Source organism: Notechis scutatus, chromosome 8 (genome assembly GCF_049901735.1).
Source record: "Notechis scutatus isolate UNSWTSFEM ecotype Mainland chromosome 8, rNotScu1.2, whole genome shotgun sequence".
NCBI classification, from domain to species: Eukaryota; Metazoa; Chordata; class Lepidosauria; order Squamata; family Elapidae; genus Notechis; species Notechis scutatus.
In genome coordinates, this window is record NC_142016.1 from 5,448,842 (window position 1) to 5,459,471 (window position 10,630).

General features: G+C 43.6%; 1 protein-coding gene across 1 annotated transcript in view; it reads left to right on the forward strand.

Moving 5' to 3' along the window:
• Window positions 1-8,510, forward strand: part of COL9A2 (collagen type IX alpha 2 chain) — a 57,929-nt gene extending 49,419 nt beyond the window's left edge. Inside the window, exons 29-32 of the mRNA XM_026673665.2 lie at window positions 1,344-1,398; window positions 3,326-3,514; window positions 5,938-6,015; window positions 7,077-8,510. Of these exons, the coding sequence (XP_026529450.2) occupies window positions 1,344-1,398; window positions 3,326-3,514; window positions 5,938-6,015; window positions 7,077-7,276 (522 nt within the window). The 3' untranslated portion in view covers window positions 7,277-8,510. The remainder of the gene's footprint in view (window positions 1-1,343; window positions 1,399-3,325; window positions 3,515-5,937; window positions 6,016-7,076) is intronic.
• Window positions 8,511-10,630: the final 2,120 nt, after the last annotated feature.

The following is a 10,630-nucleotide window of genomic DNA, read 5'->3' on the forward strand; positions in this document are numbered from 1 at the left end:
TGGAACGAGTCCCTTGAAATGAGTCTGTTTTGAAGAACTTTTGATCCTTGACTTTGGAGAGCCGTTTCATTATCGTGAAAAGCAGAAATGTTTGGCAGGACTCTTCTGAGGTGCCTCTGCGCAAGTCTCTTCTCCCTGAGATAATCTGCTCCATGCAGAGACGCTCCTCTAGACTGCCACCCTTCTAAATGCAATTTCACTTTCATGAAAGACGTTCTGGTGAAGCACCAGTACGACAGCGGTGTGAGTGAAAAACCTTCAGGAGTAGGAAATTACCGTTCTTAGAATTCCCCTTGAAACATTGTAAACGGAACTCAAGGACCTTCAGCTTCCATGGTTGCAAGAGGAATTCTAAGAACCGTAGCTTCCTACTCTTCCTGATTTTTCTTTGCAATGTTTTAATTAATTATGCCATAGCAATCTCTCTCTCTCCCTCCCTCCCTCCCTCTCTCCTTCTCCGTCTCTATCATCTCTCTGTATCATCTTTGTCTATCATCTCTGTGTCTCTGTCTGTCTATACATACAGTATATTCAGATATACAAGTACAGATGCATATATGTATACATGTACATACAAATATACATATACATGTAACCTTTGAGATGGTGTTGACTCCTGGATCCTGGTTCCTGCAGTTTTTTGGCAAGATTTTGGAAACCTTTTCCTATTGCTTCCTTTCCAGGGCTGAGAGAGTGTGACTGGCCCAAGATCCCCCAGTTGGCTTCAGTGCGTAAAGTGGGACTAGAATTCAGTCTCCAGCCTGGTGCCTTCACCTCTCTTCTTCACTCTGCTGGCCTTGATTGGCAGGAGCTTCCAATACCAGTCCATTCTCTTTCCACCCAACTGATAGGAAAGGGCAGAACAGGTTGTTCAACCAGGGCCTTGTTCCCTACAGAGAAAGGAGAGGAAAATACGGAAATAAATGCTTTCCTTCTTGTTTTAATGCACGTTGTACACGTTTCTCCAGGCGTTATTTCTCCAGCATAGAAATTCCCACTAAAAAGCTGCATCTATGGCTGAAGATTTCTCTCTCTCTCTCTCTCCCTCCAGCCCCTGTGTGTGTGTGTGTGTGTGTGTGTGTGTGTGTGAGTGCACGCGCGCAGGGGGTGAGAGGGTGGGGAAAGGAATGACAGGCCTGAGCCCAGATGCTGGTAGGCAAGTGAAGATTGAATGAGAGTTGAAGCAGACCAGTTTTTTTTTTACAGACACTGCTTGAGTATAATAACTTGAAGCCTCCCTGTGGGGATCTCAGGTCCTGACAAACTGATTTAAGAGTGTTGTGGTTGCTGGCATTGTGATGCAGGAGCAGATCACAATCCACAGCTTCTCTTCCATTCCCCAGGGCAGGGACACCGGAGATCAGCATATTGTTGAAGTCGTGGTCAAGATGCTGCAAGGTCAGTGTATCCAAAGGGCACCGCTGGCCAAACCACACACACGCGAACCCATGTGGTGGCCGAGGGCCAAAAGGAAATTAAAGCTCATGAATCAAACACCACCGACGGGGCGGTGATTCATCCCTGTGGGCCTGGCACTGAGCTGCAGACGTATGTGGGGCTTACAGCTGGGCCTCCTGATTGATGTTGTGTGACATCCCTCTAAATGTGTGTCTTTTTTAGTATGTTTCATTGAAATGGCATCGTATGAACACCCATCTCCGTGCTTAAAATCCATCCCCAACTCTCCCTAACTACAGCTTGAATTTTGCCCCATTGAAGTTCTGCTGGCCAGTTTTTACTACAGGGAATCATCCTTGACTGACGGCCACAATTGAGCCCAAAATGGATATGGCTAAGTGAGGCATTTGTTAAATGGGGTTTGCCCCCATTTTACGACTTTTCTGGCCACAGTTGTTAAGGGAATCATTGCAGTTGTTAACTTAGTAACCTGATTGTTAAATAAATCTGGCTTCCCCATTGACTTTGCCTGTCCGAAGGTCGCCAAAGTTGGACACATGACCCTGGGACACAACGGTCATAAGTATGAACCAGTTGCCGAGCATCTGAATTTTGATCACATGACTGTGGGAATGCTGCAATGGTCCTAAGTTTGAAAAATTGTGATAAAGTCACTTTTTTCAGTACCATTGCCACTTTGAACGGTCACCGAACAAACTGTTGTAAGTCATGGACTTCTGTAATGTGATGTGGGTTCATTGGAGACTCAAACAAGATGCAGATGGCCTGAGGATGGTCTGACATGCAAGTTTAGCTTTAATTAATGGCCATTCATTAACCCATATTCAGTAAAACCATCTGTGCCAGGGGTGGGGAATGATGGCCCCTTTATGACTTGTGGACTTCAATTCCCAGAATTCCTGAGTCGGCCATTTTAATATGTAAGACTCAGGTTCTAAAGCAGAGGTGGAACTATGGCCTCTTTATGACTTGTGGACTTCAACTCCCAGAATTCCTGAGCCAGCATGACTGGCTCAAGAATTCTGGGAGTTGAAGTATACAAGTTATAAAGGGGGTCATCATTCTCCACCCCTGATCTAAGCAGAGGCCATCCCTAGACCAGGGGGGTGAAACTGGATTTCTTTGAGGGCCAGATCAGCATTGTAGTTCTCCATGGGCTGGCTGGCAGGGACGGACACCTGCAGCCCCTGACTGCAGAAGGCCCCCCCTGTGCCCCATTTTGGCAGGCACAGTGCTGCAGGAGGCCATTCAGGCTGAAAACGGGGCATGGGGGTGATGCCCATGGCCCCCCCATGTCCCATTTGGGCTGCCAGAAGCACTGCAGGCCGGTCCTTTGCTATTTTCAGGCCAGCCCCGCAGGCCAGATTTAAGCACCCCGCGGGCCAAATCTGGCCACCGGGCCTTGAGTTTGACACCCCTGGACTTGACAATATTGCCTAGACTCAGAAGCTAAGCAGAATCAAGGCCGATTGCTTCCTGAAGGAAAAGAACCACCAAAGAATTCCAAAACTGGTATTATGCAAAAGATATGGGCAAGTGTTCCATATTCATATCCTCAAAGTTCCCAGAAAATCAAGCAGCAGTTACAGAACACGTTTTACCTGGTTAGGATTTAATCCATTTTCTGAATGTCTACAGTAACTTGAATCATAAGCTAACAAACTATCCGGGTTCATATAAAACATTAATCTAGAAATTGTTGAACCGAACAAAAACTAATCCAGCTCATCATGTTGTGCAAATAAAGCTGCTAGGATAGTAATTAACACAGTTGTGTAAACACAGCTGTTGAGGAGCAGAGTACATTTGTGGAGAAACATGTCCTCCCTGTCTGTCTTGAACCTCCTGAATTTGGGAAGGGTGGCAGAGGACACCTGGGAGATTTCTTTTCATCTTTGCCTTCCAGAACAACTGGCTGAGTTAGCTGTGAGTGCGAAAAGAGAAACTTTGGGTGGAAGCGGCATGATGGGACCACCTGGCCCTCCAGGGCCCCCTGGACCACCTGGCTCCCAAGGCCCCCATGGACATCCTGGTTCCCGTGGTCTTCCAGGAATCCTAGGAGCTGTTGGACAGATAGGCAACACTGGACCCAAAGGTAGGAAGTGGTCTTTACATGGAAACTTCATGTCAGGTTTTGTTGTTATCTGATGAGGGTTTGGAAGACATGAATAGACACCTGCAAATTCATTCCTGATCAATGAGAAGAACGTTATCCTTGAAGTTCCTAGAGAAGCCATTACAAAGAAATTACAAAATACTCTATCCTAATTCTTTAGGAAGCGTGGGTTCTAAATGGGGAATTCTTCCTCCACCAAACCTTTCAACAAATCTTGTTAAAGAAGTCTTAATTCATACTGGGAAAAGAATTGCTTTCAGCTAGAGGCAACTGCCCAAACACTAGATACCTCCTCTCTACTTATTGGATATCAACAACATCTGGAATCAATTGCCTGGATAATTTTGCCAGGAACATCTGTTCAATCCCTCAATATTTTGGGTGGTACCTTTATCTTGGTGCTACTAAAAATTCATCCTAAACTGAATTCAGCCTCTACCACTCCCCAGTGGATCCTCCTGTTCTCCCTTTTCAGTCTCACACTGTGAAAGTTTCATTTTGTTTTTCCATTATAAATCATGTTATTGGGAGTTGTCATCCCAGTATAATTGCAGGATCTGTTCTGACCCAAGCCTTGTTCAAATTAAACAAACACAATGTGTATAAAAGCAAACCTTTTTTAATGCGGCGCTGGGAATTCTGTGCATTCCTAGCCAAGAGTCATTTAAACCTAATTGTCCAAGATAAAAGCAAGTCCTTTCAAGGTTACGAAAGGCTGCCAAGAGCAGAAATCTAATTACTGATAAATATCCACCGACAGAAGTTTCAAAAACAAACCGGAGTTAGCAGGGCTTCAATAAGGACTCTGAGTCTAAAGAACTGCTTCCTGCAAAGAGCACATCCCCGAGGGCTGGTTTTTATCCCTTATGGGAGGGGAAATCACCTTTCAGCCTTACTCCCGAGTCTCCCTTGCTGCTTCAGCTGCTCTCCCCTTCGAGCAGCCCTCTGCACACGCGCATTGTGCACAGGCTCCCCTTGTTCCTCTACCTCGCTGCTGCCAGACTCTGAAGGCTCCGGAGGTAGCACCCCACTCCCAGATGGTCCTGGCCCCATCCCTGCATCGGATGCAGGACCCTCGTGCAAGTCCTCGCCAGCCTCCCTGACTGGTTCCCTTTCGTCCGCACTGTCGGAGACCTCTGCCGTCCGCACTGGTTGCCGGTGAACCGTAACAGGATATCAAAATATTTCTGAAGTATTTTCTTGATAGAATCTGCATAATCCATCCAAGCACAAAGAGCAGCTAAGGATTTCTGTGGCTATTTTCTTAACAGGTCAGTTATGTAGAGATAAGGGTTAGTGTCAGCTCTTTGAGGTGGGTCTGATCAGGAAACAAGAGGCCACATTTTGGAATTATGTTGGTGCAGGCTATAATAACAGATTCTTAGAGATTGGTGTAATGATTAAGCAACCAGGCTAGAAATCGAAGGTTGTGAGTTCTAATTCTGCATTAGGCACAATTCCAACTGGGTGACCTTGGGCCAGTCACTCTCTCTTAGCCCTAGGAAGGATGCAGTGGTCAACCACTTCTAAAATCATTGCCAAGAAAACTGGCAGTCATCAGGAGTTAGCACTGACCAGAAGTCATTAAACCACAGAATCTTAAAAGCCTGATTATTTTTCTCCTTTTGCCCCTGTTACACTCCAGTGAGTTAGGGTGGAGCCAGTCTGAGTTTCTTCCAAGTGTTTGTGTCTGTGTCCTGGGTTTAAAATGTGCTTTTGTTTTTGAAACCCCTGTGGCTGTTTTTGTCATGCCCCTGGGGGAGGCTGAATCTGAGGAAGAGGAGGAACAGCCAACAGGGAGTGGAAGTGTGGCTCCGGAGGTGGTGGAGGAGGCTGGGGAAGGGCAGAGGCCAGCTGAGCAATCAGAGGAGGACCCAGGCCTATCCCCTATCCATCCTAGGGCACGCAGGGAGGAGACAATCAGGGAAAAGCCTGGTCTACTTGGGAGGAGAGGGCCCTAATCCTCCTCATGGGTTGCAGCTGTGAGTGCTGTATAAGAGTTTGGAACTGCGTGTTCACAGACGCTGAAGTCAAATTTGTGCTTTCCTTGGATGAGGTTTATCTTTGTTGGCATTCTTCCCATGGACTCTCTCCGGTTATCTTCCTGGAATGTGCGATTAATTATCTTGGTTTGCCTTGGAACTCTCGTCAATATGGTTTGTTTTTGGTTTCCTTTTGCTTCATTATCTACTTTTTGAATTTAAACGGTGACTAATAAAACAGCGAAGCTAAGTTAAAGGCATTACAATACCTTGATTCATGTTTTAGTTTTTGTGTTATTTTTGAGACACTATGAGTCAGTCTTTAACTGGAAAGAACTGGAAAGAAAGTCCAGTCAAACAGTAAGTCTAGAAAATGTGGATCTAATAAGGGTTCACTTTTGTGGTTTCCTTATCCCACAGGAAAAAGGGGTGAGAAAGGAGACCAAGGAGAAGCTGGCCGTGGACATCAAGGGATGCCAGGGCCTCTAGGCATACCAGGTGAGAGGATCTTTTGGAGCTACCTTGAGAGAAACAGACGTGTAAGATTGGGTTCCTCCTCCAAGTGTGGAATATCTGCTAGCTAATCACTGACACAGGATATATTTGGAGGACAGTTAGAGCCACTCAGGGTCATGTTTTAGGGGGGAGATGGGTGGCATTAAAAATTAATAAATAAAAGAAATAGTTATGGAAAGTTCCATCTTCAGACCCTGCACAAAATAAACCACATGTGAATCTTTTGCAGTTTTAGAGAAAGTGCTGATATGTTTACAGCTATGGATTTGAGGTAATCAAATCAGTGCAGTGTAACTCTCTCTTTATAGTATGGCAGTTTCCCTTGAGAAAGATTTTGTTTTCTCTTTACTGGGAAGGGGAAAGGAATGGTTCAATCATTTTTCATGGTGGGAGGGATGAAGGAGTTGCTGTCACAAAAGGTCTGGAGGAGATGACTTTGGGGGATGATATACATCTTCATTTAGTTATGGATGCAGTAGATTTTGTACTTACAAGAAAGAAGTGAAATATCTATATCTTGAGAAGTACAACAGTGGTAAGAAGAAGCAATGACAGAAGAGACCTTGGGCTGTGGAGGTTCTTTCGTGATCTCTAGCTTCACCACTATGTTTTCTGCCCACCGCTGCTTTCTAAACAATTGATGTCAATAGATCCCAGGTCTAGTTCTTGTAGAGACTGTTGGAGCTCTCAAAGGACATCAGCATACAGTCTGCATAGTCTCTTTTCCTGTGGTGTTCCTTCTTCACCAGATCTGAAGCATTGGCCATTAGGAGGTAGCTGACCTCCAGTTTGCATTAGCTTGGGTGTTAGATTTTTGTTTGTTGCACGTCCAAGTCCTGTTGTTCAGGCCTTCTTTCCTGAAACGGCAGGAAAGTTTGTGGCTAATAGATGGCAGTAAGTTCGTGGCTAATAGAACATGAATTCTGAGACTTCACCCAAGTCTTCTAGAGATGATGGGGTCTTTAGAACTTTGAGAAACAATAGTGGTTGTGGAAGCTGGTATGGCACTCAATTATAAAGTGTACATTGTTTCCTTTTTCCAGGTCCCCCTGGTCAGCCTGGTCAAGCTCTCAATGGCAAACATGGAGAGCGAGGTGTTCCAGGTACTCCAGGAGAAGCAGGACGTCCTGGTTTACCTGGGCCTTCTGGCCTTCCTGGATTTTGCGAGGCAGTTGTCTGCCTTGGGGCCTCTGCCTCAGCTCAGCTAACTGAAGTAGGTTCTGTCAAAGGACCTTCATACTGAATGCTGTCAAGTGAAAGGGTTCCATGGTTGACATCGTTGATTCATCAGAAGCTTCACGACTTGCATTGAGCAATCAACACACCAGGATTGGGTCCAAAGAGATGCGAAAGCCACCAAATCAAAACCTTTTGACTGATGAGAAACCTTTGCTTGGATCTGAGTACCCATTCTCACCTTTGTCAGTGAGAAGACACTTGGACATTCTGAGTGGCCCCAAATAGAGATTCACATACATGCAAAAATTGCTGGCATCAAGCTTGAGTTTCTCATTGAAAGATTGCATCTGTTTTATTGATAAGAAATTGTAGAGTCCTCCCAAAATTATATGCTATCTTGAGGAAATGAGGGAAAAATTTCATTTTGGACCCCAATAATTTTTTTGAGGTAGAGTTCCACACGGTAGCTTTAAAAAAAAAAATGTTTATGGAGTCCTTGGTGCTTCCCTGAGTTTGGTTGTTTTCTTGCAGTCATTTCATTACCCATCTAGCTAATACCATCAGTACTAGAAGGGAGTGTGCAAATTCAACTCTCTTCTAGCACCGAAGATGTTACAAAGTTTGGTTAATGAAACATCTTTAACAAAAGCAACCAAGCCCAAAGTACATCAAGGAATCCACAGTTCAGCCTTGAGCTACAAATAGTCTCTTCTAAAGTTTTAATGTTAAGATTTTTATATGACGTATGACTATGTGGGAGAAATTCAAAATTCAGGTGAGAAAAAAAAATCTTTGAAAAATGTTATCATTCCTGTTATGTCTGTGAGGTTTCTTTTTTTAATCCCTTGAGGTTTACTTCTTACAAGAATCTCGTCATGGAAAAAGAACACACTAAAATAAGTTACAAGATGTCTCCTTCTTAAACAAAATCTCATGAGTGAATTGAGATCATTCTTGATTTACTGCCTCCCCACCCCCATAATCCCCTCATTTCATCTGCTTTTGTACTGAGTGTCTAATTTGTTAACGTTTTGGTCAATTATATATTATTATATCAAGTTGGTTGATGGGATTGATCTGTCCAAATTAATTGCATTTTTAATTACATCATTAGCCCTTTTGATCTCCCTTTTCTATTATAGTTATTATTTAATGATGTATAATACTCAGTCTGAGTCAACTTCCCAAAGTTGTAAATCTTTGTAAAATGAGGGTTTTTAAAGTAAATACTAATTAAAAATATTTTTCTCCACAAAAGAAACAACAACAACATGAAGAATGTAGATCAATGAACTTAACAGTTGTGTCCAATTCTCTTGATTTTACAGGCTTGTAAAACAGTTATTCTTCACTAATTATTCTTGTAAGTTGATTAATCATCTTCATGAAAAAAAATTGGATCTTTATATTGTTCTAGATTTCTGCTTGGATTACTCTGGAGGAACCCTTTAGTTTGGTCACCACAGTATAAAAAAGATGTTGAGACTCTAGAATGAGTGCAGAGAAGAGCAACAGAGATGATTAGGGGACTGCAGGCTAAAACATATAAAGAACAGTTGCTGGAATTGGATATGTCTGGTTTAATTAAAAGAAGGAACAGGGGAAACATGATAACAGTGTTCTAATATTTGAGGGGCTGCCACAGAGAGGAAGGGGTCAGCTATTTTCCAAAGCACCTGAAGGCCAGACAAGAAATAATGGATGGAAACTGGTCAAAGAGAGATTCGACCTAGAAATAAGGAGAAATTTTGTGACAGTGAGAACAATCAACCAATGGAACAGAAGTTGCCTTCAGAAGTTGTGGGAGCTTCATTGCTGGAAGCTTTCAAGAAGAGACTGCCATCTGTCGGAAATGGTGTAGGGACTTCTGCTTGGGTGGAGGTTTGGACTAGATGCACTACAAGTCCCTTCCGACTCTTATTCTGTTAAATATATAAGTTCTGTGAGAGTTAAGTGGTGAAGAGAAGTCACTAGGCCTAGGGTGTAAGGAGAGGAAAATGGGACCTTTTAGGCAAGACTTGAAATAACTGCTAATTTTCTAACTCCAACAACATACATTAGAACACCTTGTATACATTAGAACACCTTGTATATAACCCCTGTAATGTGCTGGGATCTGAATCAGACCTATCCATCACTGCTCATCAGGGAACATAAGCATCCTTGTTCAGAGGCGATTGTGTAGTTGTTGCATTTATACATCTACAAATGTTCATTCTGGCTAGGAGGCACTCGGACAACAAAACACAGAACAGGAAGCTGGATCAACCCATCAGCATGCAGGATATACACCTCCATACCATGCGCAGTTGGGGTTCGGGAAGTGTTTGCTTTGGACCATCTTCAGCCCTCTGTAATCTCCATTTTCCCATCAATCCCTTCACAACGTAGTTATGTGGCGGTGATTATGGCCAGGCAGTTCTAAATCAGCCACTGGTGAACCTATAGCACATGTGCCATTGCTCTTCTGGGTTCTGGTGAGCGCATGCATGCTGGCCAGTTGGTCTCCATGCGTGCAGGTGGGCCAGAAACTGGAAGAGCAGCTCCCTGGTGTACATGCATGTACCAGGAAGCTGAGCTGGTTCCTGGCACTCCTGCATGCACGCACTGGGGAGCTGCTCTTCCGGTTTCTGGTACTCCCCCCTGTGTGTGAGCACGTTCCTGTTTCGGCACTTGGTACTGAAAAGGTTCGCTAACACTGACCTATAGTTGCCAAGCTGACATATGGTCAGCTTGGCAACTATAGGTCAGTATGATAGTTTAGCACCAACATGTAAATGTTACCCAAACTTGAAGTTTGCTCACACAAACTCTGGATGTCTGTTCTATTTTGATTTACAAATGTAGTGTTTCATCTACAAAATTGGAATCATCACATAAAGAAAGCACTTTATTAAATGTGGGTCAGGAGCCAATCATATGCAAATGCTTCTCTAGGTCTCTACTTGGTAACTCTCCTTCCTTTGTGGCTATTCTATGGTGCCCATTGACGGTCATAGATCTGTTAATTGGCATCCAGCAAATTAAAACAACAACAACCATGATACCCCTCAACCCCCTTTTCAGGAAAACAGTGTCCATTCTTCCTTATCTTTCTCTCCTCCCTATCTTGGCTAAAAAGGCAGGACTTAATTTCCAAATTTATATCTGTAAAATGAAATTTAATCAAGAAATTAGGCCACTTGAATACTAACAAATCTGGATGTATCTGACAAACGGCAAATATGGAAAAAAAAAACCTTCTCTTTTTTTCTTTTCCTCCTTCCCTTGTGTGCTCCCCCATCTTCTTCATTAAGGACCTTCATAAATATTCATTGAATAAATAGAAGATAGGATGCTATTAAAGCGACAGGGGAGAGAGATTGAGCAGGGAGCAGTTCTGCAGGAATGAAAGGCCAGCCCATCTTCCCAACATCTA